This window comes from Zeus faber (assembly GCF_960531495.2).
Source record: "Zeus faber genome assembly, chromosome: 19".
Lineage (NCBI taxonomy): Eukaryota > Metazoa > Chordata > Actinopteri > Zeiformes > Zeidae > Zeus > Zeus faber.
This window is the reverse complement of record NC_137206.1, coordinates 16593954-16611122: the sequence shown is the minus strand read 5'-3', so window position 1 is coordinate 16611122 and position 17169 is coordinate 16593954. Positions and strand designations below refer to the sequence as shown.

Below are 17169 nucleotides of genomic sequence, written 5' to 3'. Positions count from 1 at the left end.
TCGGACATCAACTGTCTATCTGCCTATGGTGCCTACATAAGCGCACATCAACCCTCCCGTTTTCCCCGGGATTCTCCTCTATTTTACCCTTCTTGCCATCAGAGAAACAGGGACGGATGCGGGGCGGAGGCTTCTGCTCTGCATGTGTCCCCCGCCTGCCACACCCCCACCCCCTGTTGCATTAATGCGTTTAAAACGTTTGTGCCGTTGAAACGGATTTGCGTTAATGAGTTATTATCGCGTTAACTTTGACAGCCCTACTATACAGAAGATGTGTTTACTATTTGTTTTGACCAGCAAGTCGCCTCCCAAAGCGACGGATGTTCGTTTGTCTTGCCATGCCAATAGAAACTATGGAAACGTACCACAGCCTGATTACCAGCAGCGATCAATAGCCTCTTTTTTCGTACCTGGTAACGTGGCAGACACAGGGGCGTCCCCATATCCGACTGAAGGAGCGGGGCAGCCGAGTGTGGGGGCCGGGCCTGTGCCGTTTATGGAGGGCTGCAGACCCAGGGATCCGGGGCTGGCCATGGCCGCGGGGGGCACTGCAGGGGAGAGGCCAGGACCAGCCAGGGGTGCTGAGGTCTGCACTTTCACTTGAGCCATGCTCTATTCCTGGAAATAAGACCAAAGAAAATCCATGACTTTAGAGGTTGTCTAACACTAAGATCACATCATACTGAAGACTAGACGTATGTCACAAGCGCAGGAGAACGTCATCATATCCCACTTAAAGCAGGAGGTACCTTGAAAGTGCACCGCTTCTCAGAATATGGCAAAATCGAGCGTCTTAAGAAACTTAAGAAGGTGCCTTCTTAAAAAAAATCCAAAATCGATCGCCAGCTTGAAAAGGAAAACCTCCGCAAGCGCTCAAATAAATACTTAAACAACATATAGTATTTGTGGAATTTTTCAACTGTTACTTGGCAGGTTGCACTGCGGGCAGAGCCAGGACCACGAAATCCAAACAATGTAGGCCCTGGCGGCGCTCACATTCTGATCCACTGCTAGTTAATGCTCCCAGACAATGAAGCTTTATTTGGAGGAGCTTTGCTCATATTACTGCTGCAAAGCTCGCCGGAAAAAGGATGAATCCCTGTGCGACCAGCCTAAGAAAAACACAATGGTCGTTCAAAGAAGACGTACGAGAGGTTGGGGCTAAGCGGCACCGCAGTTACAAATGACAGAAATAAATAAAAAGACTAATCAAGGCACCGCTACTTTGGTATAATTACACGTCTACGGATAATATTGGCAATAATTTCAGTTTTATGCGTATGACATAATAAAACAGAAAGGGCAATGGCTTGTTTTGGGCTGTGGGAATGTGTGTGTGTTTCTATGGTTTCTTTCATTTTGCAGATACTCCATGTAATAGCAATGCATTCAGCTACTAACGAACAGTTTTCTCCTCCTCAAAATGCAATGTATGTAAATGTAATAGCCCAATCTAATTATAAGTATGATATTTGCAACCAATACACAAGTATTGTTTGTACTGTATTTATTCAATTTATTACCAGACACATCTGAAAATGACTTTCAGACGTTGCAATAACATGGCAGATTTTTCCACTTGTGACTTATAAGCATTGATGATCATTGTATGTGTGGCTAATCTGAGCACTTGTGGGATAATAACTTAAAAATTAAAATGTAACTTTGAATGCTTGATTAAAATTTGCCTCTTTGATGGCCCCCACCAGAGGCATGTCAGCTGGCATCCTGGGGCACAGAGGGGGATTCAGTGTTGCCCAAGAACGGAATTCAACCTGGAATGGAGGTGATGCGACCCATGTGCGTTTCCACCGAAGGAATGGTGAATAAGAATAGCTTTTATTTATTCCCCACACAGGAACGTCCAGAATGCCTTTTTGGACTGGGACCAAACACACGGAGGTGACTTGTCTGCCATAGCTGGCATCCAGTTTAATCATGAAATGTGAAGGAAATCTTAATTCTAATGCACAGCGTGGTCTGCATTCTCATGTCTAGATAACTGGACCGGCGGTTCTCAACCTTTCCCCCCCCCCACACAAAGGACCCTCAATTTGATACGCATTAGGCCACGGACCCCAATTGTAAGATCTCTCTGGGACCCCGATATGAGAAGGATTTTTCAATGTCAGATATGATTTTGTCCAAATTTCCACACCTGTCTTTACTATAGTTAGGGGAGGTAACAGTGAGAGGTGGGCCCCCTTTTGAGAACCCGCTGTAGTAGTGTAACATGCATTTGGAGCAGGAATGATGCTTTACAGAGAGCAACATCCCTTCCAGGTGAATTATAAGATGGCTTTTATTAGTGTGCGTGTGTGTGTGTGTATATACACACACACACACACACACACACATATATATATATATAGGTTTTTTTTTCTTGTTTTTTCTCATCTTGGGTAGTTTTGCAGGGATCATTTCGTTCGTTGTTGGATTGAACAGGGACATCCTGCAAATTAAATAAGGGTGAAGTTCAACCTTTAATCATTTGGCTGGGCACCTTGCTGGCTTGGCCTCTTGCAGGGACCCCCGGGGAGGGTCCCCGGACCCCTGATTGAGAACCCACTGATCTAGTCGTTATTGACATGCATTTATGCTGTAACGGTGAAGTTGATCTATTAATCATTTCGCTGGAGGGACCCCGCTGAAGCTCTCGCGGGGACCCCGAGGGCCCCAAACCCCAGTTTGAAAACCCACTGACCTGGTCAGTAGTATTTCTAAACATGTCCTGCTAAGCGGGCAGCTAACTGACGTTAGCACGTTAGCTTCTGCAATCTGGCATCCCCCCTGCCGCCCCTCGTCCGGCGACGATCGCCACGGGATAACGACGGTAAAAAGAAAACGCGCAGAGAGACAACCGCCCAAACATTCTCTGCCACACGCAAGGTTTGGTTTTTTTTTTTATTACCTTTATCCAGGGCCAGACCCCAGCTACACCTCCGACATCGGCAAACACTAAAGAGAACTGGAGCCGGTCGAAATGGGGGCGGACGGATCATTTTGAACGAACCCTTTCGAACGGATCGTTCCCCCGACGCGAAACTGCATTTTACGAGTTGTATTTGCACTTTTACATGTGTTTCGACGGGTGAAATGGGCCGGGCCGGGCCGGGCCGGGCCGGGCTGTCATCTTTTGAAATCACAACTCCCCGTGAATGAGACGGGGCCACCTTGAGGGCCGTCGCCACCACCTTTTCGGCGCGACGCCACCTCGAACGGCGTCGTGCCGCGGTTCGCGTCGCGGTTCGAACGTCACCCCCCCCCGATCAACTTGTTTTTAATAAGAAAGACTTTTTTTTTTTTTTTTTAACAGTTTATTAACTAATTTTCATATCCTTACCATGCAATTGTACAATAACAATAAAATACAAACAAAAAAAAATTGAAGTTTGCTCGATTCAGTTGTGTATTTAGTGTCTGTATCTGTGTGTGTGTGTGTGTGTGTGTGTGTGTGTGTGTTCACCTTTATTCTATTTATATCCGCGCTTTGTCGGTATTCCCAAATAGGTGGTGCATAAATAAACATTATTACTCACATAAAAAAAAAAAAAAGGTGATGGATAATAGCATACGGTGAACGTTGCAAATATACATGAGGGGGGGGGGGGCGCAAAACGGCGTGTCTGCGTTCCCCGAAAGGTGGAACAAAAAAAAAAAAAAACCGAATCATTTCTGTATAGCGACTCGAGAGGAACGGCGCACCCAACGCGCCGCTCTGCCCAGGACTCCCATCCAGTTCCATCCAAACCGGGGACGGACCATGTGGCGCCGCTTCCGAGGGGGGGGGGGGGGGCGTCAACGCGTTTCCTCTTCCCTCCGGGGCTCACGCGGCGGCGGCCGCCCCGCAGCCCCCGTGGCGTCGCCCGGTTTTGTTTTTTTGTCCGCGCGCGACGCGAGACCGTGGAAAAAGAGCGTGAAGTTTCCGGTGTGGTGTGGTGGGGGGGGGGGACGATGGGACACACCCCCCCCCGCGTTAAAGGTGGAATGGCTCGCTCTGGTCCTGCTACCCGAGGGACACCCCCGCCCCCTGAGCAGGGTTTAATCATACAAATAAACTATGAAGCAGGAAACGAGTCTGTTTGTATATATACATATATATATATATATACATATATACATATATACACATATACACACATATATATATTGAGGTTTGTTGTGGTGGCTTTATTTAGGTGTCTTCTCGACTTTGGGGCGAGCGGCTGGGTCAAACGTGCCCGTTTGCGAGCGGCCATACCCCGCAGCCTCCACGAGATGGCGCCGTCGCTCGGAATTCCACCGCGCCTCCCTTCGAAAGCCGTGCGCCGCAACTTCCGATGACACGTCATCGAGGTGCGCTGCCTCTCCGCACACGGTTTGGTGTAAGGCGTTTATTTGTTGATACGCGTTTATCCGTTTTGTGTTTGATTCAGCTGCCCTCATTTTTTACCCTCCAATAAATAAATAAATAAATAACATCATTCAGTATTAAGTGTGTAAATTAATTTCAGGTACACACCCAAAAATGACACTCAGCGTTGCCAGGTCCGCTGCTTTCCCGCGGACTGGGGCTACCTTTGAAGTGCTGCCCGCGGCTTGGGTAGACCTATTTCGCATGCAAATCACATGAATCCAAGTGCAGCAAGCCCGTTTGTAATGTTTAAACGTATGGATCGAAATGAAAACAATAATAATGGGGCCGGGGATGATGGCATGGGGCGAAACCGTGCAGCCCTGGCGACCCTGACACCACCAAATTCCAAAGCAAAATATCCATCCCCTTTTTATTCTGATGCATTTCTAACACGCAAATTAGGATTAGGAGCGCTCATCAGCAATTCATTTGGTCAATATCCTTCATTAATGATGTTTCCTTTTGTTGTTGATGTGATCAGAAATCGATCCGTAGGCCGCATGCAGCTGTACTGCCAGTACAGCCAGGATCCATCTGCAGGTGATTGAAATATTAGAGATTATCGACAATGAGAAAGTCTTCCAGTCTGAACGAAAAGTGACTTGGTAGCATTCCCTCTGTCGGTTAAATCATCGATTCCTCAACTTTCTGAGCAAGGACCTGGGGAGCGTTTTAACGAGTGTGGGGTTCCAACGGGCCAGGGTTTACAGTATGGTTTATACAGTCATGTTTTTCTTCCCCGTTGTTATTTTTTTTTTACATGTACCTAATGTTGTGATCAGTCATTATCATAGTCGTGAATCGTTTTCAAACCCCTGGGTGAATGAAGCGTGGCTTGGGTGCCAGCAGAAAGAAGAGAGACGGTGTGGAAATGTGATTTAAGACCTCCAAATGGGCTCCAGCAACACAGCACGCTTCAAATAACCGTCCGGGTTTGACACGGGGCAGTTCAGCGGTTTAGGAAGCAAAGCATCGGCAAACAATAGTTTATCACGTTTCTCTGTGACTAATACTGAGCAACGCCAGGGAAAAACAATCTGGGAGGGGGGGGGGGGGGGTAGCATTGGAATCACAAACATCATGGAAGGCATGGTTGAATTAAAAGTGAATCTTTGCTTTTATTATTATGAAAATGAACAGGCACCTATTACATGGAGCTTGCACATCCCAGAAACAAATATAAATAACACCGTCCCCATTAGTGTTGATCACTCACTACAACCAGCAAGTTAAGAATCCAAACCACACTGAAAGGGGGGGGGGGGGATAATTCCTAAAACAGGAATAACAAGAGACACCTTCAGACCCCTGTCACATGTTAAACTGTAAATAATAATAAAATTAAAATAATCTCCACCGATTTACTGTCCGTTAGATGAAATCTTTTGTCCCCGCATTAATGCCAGTGACTGTATTTACAGTACACAATCATTTCAATCCTGTTGCCATTTTCTACAGCACAGTAACCGCAGAGACCACTACAGTGAAGCTAATACAAAAATCATTGGTTAAATAGAAATCTGTTATCAATATAGCTTTTAGATATCAGTGTCATGGTAATCTCTACTGTATATCATCACATTCGCTCAAGATGCGCCGAACATGAACTCAACGAGACCCAGGGAAACAAAAGCAGATACAATCCAAACGACCTATGGTGGAAAATTCAAGTATTCCCAAATGAATAATAAGAAACTTAATTTTTTTTTTTTTTTAAAGGAATGGAGTGACTGTCTGAAATGAAGCCGCACAGTCAAAGGTACTGTAGGTAAAGATGAACTGTTACCCTAGTATTGCGGAGAATCATGTTTTACCCAAAACCTGGTGCCAAAAATAAAAACTGGGTTTAATTTGCATGCATCACCTTGGTAAAACTACAAAACTTTTTAATCAACAGTATCAATGAGTGTACACCTAATTAGCAAAAGATGCAACTAACTTTCAAAAGTAATCAAGCAGTCCTTTACCCTGCTGTAAAGTAAATTAACAGTTGCGTTCTTCCATCACATCTAACAATTTAAAGAATTATATACAATAGGTTCAGACGTGTTATAGTTGTACAATGTAACAGTCTCTTTGGGTGAAAATATAGTTAAATTCAAAATATCTGATAGGAATCTTTTTAGAGGTGATCTCTTTATTGAAAAAAGTACCTGAGCCAAAACTCTGACCAGGGGGAATCACAAGAGCCGAGCCTTCAAGATTTCTATACAGACTAGTCCTTCCACCATTGACGAACATTCTGGAGATCAAAAAAGGATTATAAATTAAATAACATAAATACACAATCCCAAAAAAAATTAAAAATAAAATAATAAAGTGCAGACCCATCAAAAATCACACCGCGTCCCTTTGAAAGAATCCGCTAGTTTGGGAGGGGGGGGGGAAATGAAAAAAAAGTACAAAAAAGAAACAATTTCAAATCAGAGACATTTCAGAAGATTCGAGCGTCAAATCGCAGCGTCTTCTTAGCGCTAAAAGTGTCGCACAAACAAAATCGGAAACCACGCAAGAATGTTCCGTTACAGGCGTTTGGTACATGGAAGTGATGCTGCGTCACGACTTGTGGGCGGGACCAGTGAGCGTTGCGTGAGGAGAAGCGCACTGATGGAGAGGTCCAACCGCTACAACGTCCCATCCCTCCCAACGCGGTTTCAAACGGGGAGAGCGGCAGTCATCTTCTCGAGTTGGAAGGCGAGAAAGGGAACTGATTTTTACCGTCGATTGAGTAGCTAGAAGACGGCTTACGGCATCCCTGCAAACCGAGTTGAACATACAAGCTGTGCCTTTCTCACCTTGATACTTTTCACAGTGCATATAATTAAAGAGAGTGGAGGGAAAAAAATAAATAAATGCTGAGGCATTTTCGTGGGGTTACCATAGTTGGATCCGTTCCCTAAAACAATTAAGATCTGGACTATTATTGCACAACAAAGAAAGGGCTGTGAAATGCACCCATACACAACCGGGGAAAAAAAAAAAACCAAAATAAAAAAAAAATAATAAAAAAGAAAACAAAAATAATCTTAAAACAGGAATTATAATAATCTCACTACAAATCCACCTTGCTTGCTGCATTACTACCTTTAGCCAAAATCAATGCATTTTGGGTGCATATAAACGTTGATAGATTTTCTTTTTTTTCTTCTATGTTACAACCAGCAAAAACATGCATCCAACTGCCCACGAGGAAATGCCGCCTAGAGTCTCCAGCGCTTGGTGTCCATTTCTCCAGTCAAAGGTCAGAGTTCAAAGACTGAATGATTTAAAAAGTGCTTTATGTAGGTCAGTAGGACTTCTTTCTTCTTGGATTATAACAAAGTTTTTTTTTGTTGTTTTTTTTTGTTGTTTTTTTTTTGTTGTTTTTTTTTACATTAGCATGTATCATCTGTGAAGGAGATAATAACAGACAAAAAAATATATATATCAGACTCGTATCCTCACCCGACTGACGGTCTAATGTATTAAAAGGCATGAGAACGGCGTAATCTGTTACTCACCGTGATACCACCACTTTGTTTTCTTTGGATTTTTGTTACATGTTCTTACATAAAAAGAGTTATCGGGTGGTCGTCTCTGCGGGGAAAAATAAAAAATAAATAAACAAAAGCTTGATTTAGACAGCAAATGTTCTTGCTGCTCCCCAATGCCAACATTTAAACAGTTACGGAGTTCCCCCGATTCACCGGAGGGGTTCCTCATGGTACCGTCGCAGGCCCCTTACCTTTTCTTTGCAGCTGGACAACATGCTGATTATACTAAGACAAACTGATTGCACTGAGAGAGCTGGCGACCAATCCTCTGTTAGAATAGAGAGACAGATGTGCCCGTTGCTATACACGTGGGGGTGGACAGGTACATTCTCTCCCGTGAACATTACCTAAGAAAATTGAACGGAAATAATAAAGATTAACGATCGCAACTTCACCAAGTGCTGCTTTTAAGAACACAGACAACAAGAGTATATTGACACGTCTACTTCAGTGATTTACAGAGGGAATTTCAAATGTTCGTGTACAGGGAAGTGAACCTGGAGTGGCCAGAGGTGGCATCGGGAATAAAGACTTTGACGCGTTATTGGAGCCTAGCTCAAAACTAAATGAGTTATGTACGGAAATTGTTGTGTTATTGACATTAACATATGATGGGTGATGCAAACCCAAACACATGCACCACGACGGCTACAGGGGTCTAATTCCGACAGTGGGACTGAGTGTAAAGGCAGCGTTCGCTCTTTGAGGGGATAGGTGAAAAAATTAAAATAGAAATCACGGAAGAGATGCCAGCCAGGAATTACGTTGAAGAAAAGAACTCTTGATAAAAAACTATTGAGACGTTAGCAATCACAAGGGAGATAAAGTTGCATTCAATGACGTGTGGGGCTGGAGAACAAGCCAGAAAGGAGTGCGATGCAGGTGGATGAGTAAAAGCCATGCTATGCACACCTGGTATTCAATAATACATCACGAATGTCATAAGTCGTCATGGGAAACATAAGAATCCCCATCTATAAGTGGGTTGTAGCTCCAGAGGCTGCACTCCTGAAATAGCGCAGGGTATAGCCTGGCTTCCCGTGGGTGTGTGGGTTTTACAAGTAGTGCACACACTCACTCAACCAAGTCCAAGTCCAACTCTTAGATCCACACTTAAGTTAGAAAAATGGAGCCTATACCAGAATCTATAACTTTCTTCCCTTGTTCTCTTTCAAAATAACCGCTCTGTTTTCATCTTTAATTGAGGGCGCGCACGTGGCGTCACCGCAGGTGGAAGTCACTGCAGGCTACCCACGGAGTGGCAGCGCGAGCATTCAGCTTGAATACCTTTCCCATCTAAAATGGGAAAGAGCTGCGGTGCGTTTGACTGTACAACTAAAATTAACAAGAAACCTGAGCCATCTTTTTACAGACTCCCCAAGAATAAAGAAAAGAGACGCAAACGGATTTGCCGCAATTTCGCAGAAACAGCTGGAATCCAGGCACCGAAACGTGGCTTTGCGGTTGCCATTTTGTGTCAGGTACGTATGTTGGATTTTTTGGGTGAAATAATACCGTTGATGTAAATTATATGTAAATAAATGACTATAACATTACTAGTAAAACTTTGTTTCAGGAAAAAAAAAAAAGAAAAAAAAAAAGAAAAAAAAAATGAGCGATGATTCCCTCCACCTTGACTACGTGGCAACTGCCAAGTTGATTCGGCTTCACCTCCACCACTCATCAAAGTGGGGTTGTCGACAACCTGCTAGTACAAGTTGTGCTCTGTGTGAAACCATAGTGGCTTCAGATTGATGAAGTGAATATTAGTTCATGTAAAGTGTATTTAAATAACCCATGACATCTTGACTGATACTAAAGACATGGTCAGTCTAAGGGGGAATTGTCAACCTTAGACATGATTTTCATTAATAGTAAGACAGTGGCAGAAGACAGAATAGTACATTTTGTAAATATTTATTCTGTAATGTATTTAGTTATTTCACATTAATGTCTGTAGTATTTTCACAGGTATAATTAGTGTTTTCACGTTTTTGGGGTGAGAAAAAAAACAAAAACCGGGGGGGTTTGCATATTTAATGACATCCTTGTAATGCTCTGATGAAGCTTGCAGGATGTTTTGCACGTTTGTTGGCCCGACTGTGGGGCGCATTCCGGCAAGGGAAGTGACGTCGGCGCTAACCTCTACTGTGCGATGGGTTGTAGCTTGCTAGCAGCCAAATGTTCTGCTACTAACGACATCCCATTATTTTTAGGCTGGCACTGTAAACATGAGACAAAGGATTTCTAAACGAAGATAATCCACTCAAACGTGGCTTGAAGGGAAGATCTACGCTCTGGTGCTTGCTCCTGAGAGAACAATGCTTTTGTCAGCGACCGTGGGACTTCGTAGATTAAGGATTTTTATAAATCAAACATCCGGGATTTAAGCTTGTAACAATTATTTAAGTTCAAATTAGGATTAACAAACCCTAAACTTCATTTCAGACGCTGCTAAATGTGGCTTTGCTCTTATTGCTGATTTTACGAGTCAAACATTTCCTTCTGTCAAACAATAATAATCGGATAAATTCAGACTAGTTGGCTTATTATTAGTGTTGAGGTAACCATGGTAGAGTTAGCCAAGGCAAGTCTTTTCCGCTGTCACCTCGGCATAAATGAACTTCAAATCAAACCAATGGACTGCTTGCTACCACATGCGCTGCTCCTCAGAGAGCACTTAGATGTTCATTCAGTGAAAGTGCCCTTTGGTTGGTACACCGCTCAACTAAGCACTGCCGATGCCGCTTACCTGAGGTGAATCAAAGGGATATCGACTACTAAATTTGAAAAGCAGCTGAAATTTCTCTCCTTCGTAGAGTGTGCCAGGCGCTCCTTCCATATCTACAATCCACCTGAGAAATACAAAAAAAAAAACAAAAAAAAAAAACATTTTAAGTCTGAGTTAAACATATTCACCATTGCATTGTCACAGAATCAACAGAAGTTTACTGAAGAGTTCCCGTACACACCCTTTTACCACGCAGACACAAAACACTATTTCCCATGAGATTAGTCAATGGTTACCTTAGCACATAGGAGACACGAGGGTGTTAAGCATAACACACTATACCTCCGTTTGTCTGCTGCTCTGTTGTACTTTGTCATATCCTTCCTATTTATGTGGAATTGTCCTTGCATCGTGAGCGTCTTTATCTCTGTAACCTTTCCCGCTGTCTCCATTGTGAAGTTCTTCCTTGTTATAGATTCGAGTGGCAGAGGTTCAGATCACTGAACATGACCTTATTTGGCGGTTTGTGTAGGAGAGAAACGGCTGTTCAGCGATAAACACGAAAACAGCTTTAGCCGTCTCATGAGCCCGGTGTCACAAAGGCACGGCTGCCACCAGGATTCCAGGCATTTTTGCCCCTAAGCTAATCGATAGCTACATTCAATAAGGACAAAGCTAAAAGTAATGCAATAAGTGAGTTGGCAGCGAGAACATTCCTTTCTGTGTCTTCCCTCAGGTATGCATTTGACAAGTCTTGCTCCCAGGTCACTTGTTGTTTTCAACAATTTTAGACAAGTTTCGGTCTTTCTTATAGAGCTTATCAAACACTTAAAATCAATGTATCATAATTTTAGAATTTATTAAAACACTGCCCATTTTCACCAGCTCATAATAAATCTCCCTCCCTCCAAATGAGAGGGTATATAATAAACTCAACTTTAAGCAAAACAAACACATAAAGAATGAAGTAAAGAATGAATGAAATAGATGAAATAAATAACACTAGAAAAATAAAACTCAAAAGACTAAATAATATGAAGATATGAATAAATAGAGATAAAGAAAATGCATAATGCATAGAATGGAAATGGAGACTATTGTGGGCACAAGTTGACCTTGGTATGTACTGAACCTTTGTTTGGTTGTGACGAATAAACCTCTTGAATCTCAAATCACCTGCGTGCTGCCATTTGCTGGCCCTGCTCTCCATCCCTTAAAACTCTCCAGTCATCCAAACTTCCCCCTTCCCACCATAGGTCCCTAAGCCAGCAGACCTGCTACTCAAGAGACCCCACCCTTCTCCCAAAACACCCAAAGACTTTCTTATCCACCCTGTCATGGCCCTTCTCTTCCCTTACCGCTAATCATCAACTCCCCTACCAGTGCCCCCCCGATTGATTACAAATAAGCCAAAAACAGCAAAGACAAATGATCCTTTTTTTTTGTTTTTTTACTTTATATTTATACATTTTAATGCACATTTAAAAAAAGAGGAGCAATTGTTTACAAACTAGGGCCATCATGATCATGACATTTCCCCTGAGGACTGTCATACAAATAATTGTGATTCACAATTGAATTATCTGTTTACTTGATTCTATGTATAAGCTTATAATAGTGTAATAACACTGTGGAATCTCACAATTTTAGAAGATTCTCACAGTCAACTCAAATAATTGTAATCATGTACTGACAGCCATAGCTCAAACCATGTTTGCAGTGGCAATAAACAGTGGCCTGGACAGTCATTCCTCACTGTTCGGATTGTCAGGCCTTCACAAAATCTGTATAGCTGATGAAGTTTTAATCTATTAAAAGGAGGCGTTATCCTATAAGTTATAGTTGGTCACTGAGTGAGAGCTTCCAATTATAACAGCACTTGGTAAACAATAGCCTAAAAGAATCCCACACATAAAACTAGCACATCTAACGTTCCAACCACAGTGGAGCACAATAGATTTGAGTATGGGTTCCTAATCCTCCCCATGCCAAGGGCCCTAAAATGTGCCATCACCATTCGGGCCCCAAAACGTGCCACAGCATGCTGGGCCCCGAGCCAACAAAACAAACGCTATCGTAATGTAACCGCTTCTGAACTTACTTAACTTAATTATCTTAACACTGGATCAAAGCGTCTCTTTACACTGACTGGTCAGAGGCAATGACAGCCACACGCAGTCATTTTAAAATAATAATAAATAAAAAAATCTAACAAAAACATTTTTTTTTTTTTAAGAAGGACCTATGCAGTTATTTTGGTGGGTAAACACATACTTTGGGGTTATATTTATTTTTAAATTTAATATAATATTTTATTCCCCAAAATACCTCTCCCGGCCCGCTGTCACAGCCCCCTCGTCCCTCTTGCGGCCCCCAGTTTGAAAATCACTGGATTAGAGTCATTGAATTCTTCTCAAAGCAATGACATCAGCTGTAGCTCTCTGTGTAATTTCATTGCAATCCTTTAATTCCCCTTATTCCCCACACTTTATTTTTGGAAAATAATTTATGAACTATTTTCAGATTTTTGATAACTTTGCCCTACAGTGCATTACGCAACGCTGTATGAAGTAATTTCAGAACATATGTGGCTACTTAGTGGTTTTAATGTGGTGGAGTAGATTATTGAGGGAAGCGAGTCTTAAGAGTGCAGCCTGAATTCATTTAAAGGGCCGCAAAGCAAATCACTTTTAGGACCAACAACACTATCCAAAAATCGGATCAATTCAAAACAATGACAAACCATTACCATATTAACAAATCATGACTGCCTATAATAAATAAGTTACATCTGACCGAGAGAGATGTAGGTGGATATAAAGTCGACATTGCACACAGTCTGTCATCGCAACTGTAGTGGAAAATCCATTTATAATTGGATAAAAAAATTGTGATATTAACCATTTTTAAAGAATAGAAATAATCTCAACTGTCAAACAAGTTTGCTCAAATCAGCTTTTTTTTTTTTTTTTTTTTTTTAATGTTATTGTAGTTTACTAAAGGAAAAATGTTAAGCCTCATTAAACCTTGCTAAATCTTGCTCAACTGTACTCAAACTATGGCCATGCTTTATGGAAATATAAATATAATCTGTTTCCACTTCCAAAAAGCCAGAGCAGTCTGGGTTTCCCTACTAGCAGTAGCTTCCTACTGGTTCAGGCTAGGACAGGGAATTTATAACAATGTAAATATCATAAATACCAACATAAATGTTCAATAGTCCCAGCTCCAAAACAGAGGGTCATTAGAAGGGCTCAATCAGCTACAGAAGGTAACCGAGAGCTGGTAGAGATTCGGGATCTTGCTCTGGTATACTTGACCCAAGTTCTCTGGCAAACGGTCTTCCCTCTTTCTTTGATAACCATCGCATACGGACGACAACCAATACCCAGAAACAAGAGCATAAATCCACCGTCCACTGCATTGCACACCGCTACAACACTAATATTAAAGCGCAGCGCATAGCATGTGCCAGGGGATTGCCTGGCGAGCCCTCGAAGGGCATGAAAAAGTAACAATAAGGGCAAAACCACCTAACCTGACCTAATTTCTTTCAGGCAGGCAGTCCAGAGAGGACATTATATAGCCTGGTCTCTTTTTCACTTCTGCCCAGAGGCAATTTAAAAGTAATGTCCCTCCGAATTTGATCCTGTTTAAATATTTCTACTCCACGGAGTTCAGTTGTCGGAGCACTGTAGCACCATGTCTAAAAGCGGGGATGTTTGGGGAGGGAAAAGCTTAGAGCCAGATACCGTTGCTGACGCATGACGCCTGCCCGATCCAATCTACTCCAAACACAGAAGAAGATACCAGGGACATACTTCTGAATGGAAACAAAAGCTATAAATTTCCAAACACGCCGTCACCCGCCTCCGATTATCTGCTATGAGCTTGGGTGCCTGCTCTTCATAAAAAATAGATTTACAAGGCAGATAGGGTCAACTTGAAAGTAATTCCTCCAGGAAGATGGAAAATAGGTGCCGTCCTTCAGTCACAATTTATAAGAGGAGAAACCACCACCAACGCGGTGGAATGTGAGAACCAAGCCAGAAGGTACAACAGACCTTTCAACTCCTAAGACACACCCCCAAATGACACCCAAAACAAAGATGCACACCAAAAAAAAAAAAAAAAAAATGGAAGGAAGCCAGCTAAACTGGTCCAGAGAGCAGACATAGTCCTGCACACACAAGACATTCATTTGTAACAGAAAGAAAGAAAACAAAAATACCAGACAAAAGCCTGTTTACAGTATGTTATGAGGAAGTGCGGCAGATCTGGAACGGCGCGTCTCTGTGCGTCGGCGCGGCCCAAGAGAATTGAAAGGACACCGTCACCACGCAGTTCGACAGAAGCAGCGTCGGTTACCACTCGTGCTGAGGGCAACAGAGGGTGAGCGCAGCAGCCCCTGCCCCTCACTGTGCTGGCCTCATGCTTGTGTACCGCAGATAAATGTTTCATAAGGGGTGACGAGTGACACTTTGCTTGGGGATGTCCAGCACAGGCTTCGAACTGCGAGTCAACAGAATGACCTCCATTCCCTCGTTAAAAGTCACGGCATCTACGTTGGAAGAAAGCAATGATACCCAGCCGATTATCACTACTCCCACCGCCGTCAGTGCCGGCGCCATCTCTAAAAGACAAGGCACGGACGCAGCGGGTCCTGCTTGGCGGGAGATTCGATCGTTGAATTGTCGTGTACATTCTCCCATCCGACCCCGTAATAGAAATCCGCGCACCCTCTGTGCACAACACTTACTGTGTGATGGTGTTCTGTACGCTCTTTTCATTCAGCGTCATTCCAGGAGGCGGATCATTCTGCAGAGCTAATAGTTCCTTTTGCAGCCTTTTCTGTTGAAAAGAAAAAAAACATTGCCGCTTTCACACTCGGCGCACGGATTACATATCGCGACGGAGGACGTAAGCGAGGGCCTGCGCGGGACAGCGGAGAACATCCGGAAACACAATTCCATCCGCAAAATCACTGAGGAACGCGTGGAAAGTGACGCGCGGTCATGTCGACGTCGCCCTCAAGAGTCAAGGCGCTCATATCGTAAACAGCAGCGTTGAAACGTCAACAAGGGCGGGTTGTGTGACCTCGTAACAAACCACACGTTTTCTTTTTTAACGCGTCCTCTCCCGAGCAACGGCTCGGGGAAGCAGCGAGTTGCTCCGAAGCGGAACTTTTTATCCGATGCACCGGGTCATCGGCTCAGCTTCACGAACCTGCTATAGACCTTGAGTGTGGAGACTCGGTCAACTCGATCGGGCAAAAGATGGACACACGTCATTTCTCAAAGCCTAAGGCGTCACAAATCGGAAGTGTTTTGTTGGGGGGGGGGGGGGGTGTAAATGGCTCAGTTTAATGCAATTCCTTACTAAACCTTGATCAACCTAAAATGTACACCCACCATCTCTCACTTTGGACTTGGGGAAAGCCGGAACATTCATAAATAAACGGACGCGTGTACGGGTGTTTTTAAGGTGGGTTTTTTCTTTTTTGTTTTGTTTGTTTGTTTGGTGGGTTTTTTTTTTTTTCCCCTCAACGCCGGCTACGGTATTTCCGCGGAGCACGTCCACGCCCCGCGGTGCACCTGTTAACGTCACGCCGACCGTTCCACGCAAAAATAAATAAATAAATAAACCCAAAACGTTAAGACACGGACAGGGAAGGGAAGACAAGACGTGGACGGTGAAAACAACCCCCATCACCCATAACCCCCCGACACGACACGACACGACACGACGGCGTTTAATACCCGCGGACGGCCGTCACCGCGAGCGGGCGCTAGCTTCACTAGCGTCGGCTGCGGTCGTTCGCAACGCCGCTCTCGCTAGGCTAACGAGGCTAAAAAAAATAAATACAATAAAAATAAAGATAAAGGCCGCGGTGAGGCACGAAAACCACCCGGCCGACCCCGACGGTTTCGCTGGTTCGAACTCGCTCGTCGGTTCCGGCGAGGCGGCGAGGCGGCGAGGCGGCGGGCTGGGGAACGACGTTGCGCGTCGGGTTATTTGGGAAACGCGTCGGCGGACCCGCTGTCAGACAACTTACCTGCATGGACGCCATGATGGAACCCCCCCCTCCCTCCTCTGTCCTCGCGCGTCAGGGCGGAGACGCGTCACGCAGGCTGCGCGAGCGGGTCACGTGGGCGGGTGTTTTGTTTTTGTTTTTGTTTGGTTTTTGGGCGCCTGCGCCTGTTTTGTTCTGTTTTGTTTTGTTCTGTTCTGTTTTGTTGGGTGGGGACGACGACGACGACGACGCCGCCCGGCCCTTCTCCGGAGTAGCGTTGCGCGTGGCGTGTTGGTGCGGTTTGTTATCATCCCGCGTGTGAAACCGTTTATCCGTTTGGCGAGCCTGTGACGTCACAAGGCGCACGGTTTCCCGAAAATGCGTCATAATCGGAAACCGACGCTGCGCGTGCGCCTATTCCGTCAGAACAGAGCGATGACCCATTTTCAGAGCACAACATGAGTTCAGTTTTGCTCATTTAAAAGTGTATAGATTT

General features: G+C 44.1%; 2 protein-coding genes across 2 annotated transcripts in view; both read right to left on the bottom strand.

The window, feature by feature from the left end:
* Window positions 1-2969, bottom strand: part of stau2 (staufen double-stranded RNA binding protein 2) — a 96841-nt gene extending 93872 nt beyond the window's left edge. Inside the window, exons 1-2 of the mRNA XM_080019895.1 lie at window positions 2912-2969; window positions 411-618 (exon numbers count right to left, since the gene is read on the bottom strand). Coding sequence (XP_079876021.1) covers window positions 411-609 — 199 coding nt within the window. The 5' untranslated portion in view covers window positions 610-618; window positions 2912-2969. The remainder of the gene's footprint in view (window positions 1-410; window positions 619-2911) is intronic.
* A 2526-nt stretch (window positions 2970-5495) lies between these two features.
* ube2wb (ubiquitin conjugating enzyme E2 Wb) lies at window positions 5496-16836 on the bottom strand. Its single transcript, XM_080020267.1, has 6 exons — window positions 16716-16836; window positions 15420-15511; window positions 10682-10784; window positions 8121-8276; window positions 7897-7972; window positions 5496-7784 (listed from the first exon to the last, which is right to left on the bottom strand). Exons 1-6 carry the CDS (start codon window positions 16728-16730, stop codon window positions 7771-7773), a joined length of 456 nt encoding a protein of 151 aa, XP_079876393.1. The 5' UTR covers window positions 16731-16836; the 3' UTR covers window positions 5496-7770.
* Window positions 16837-17169: the final 333 nt, after the last annotated feature.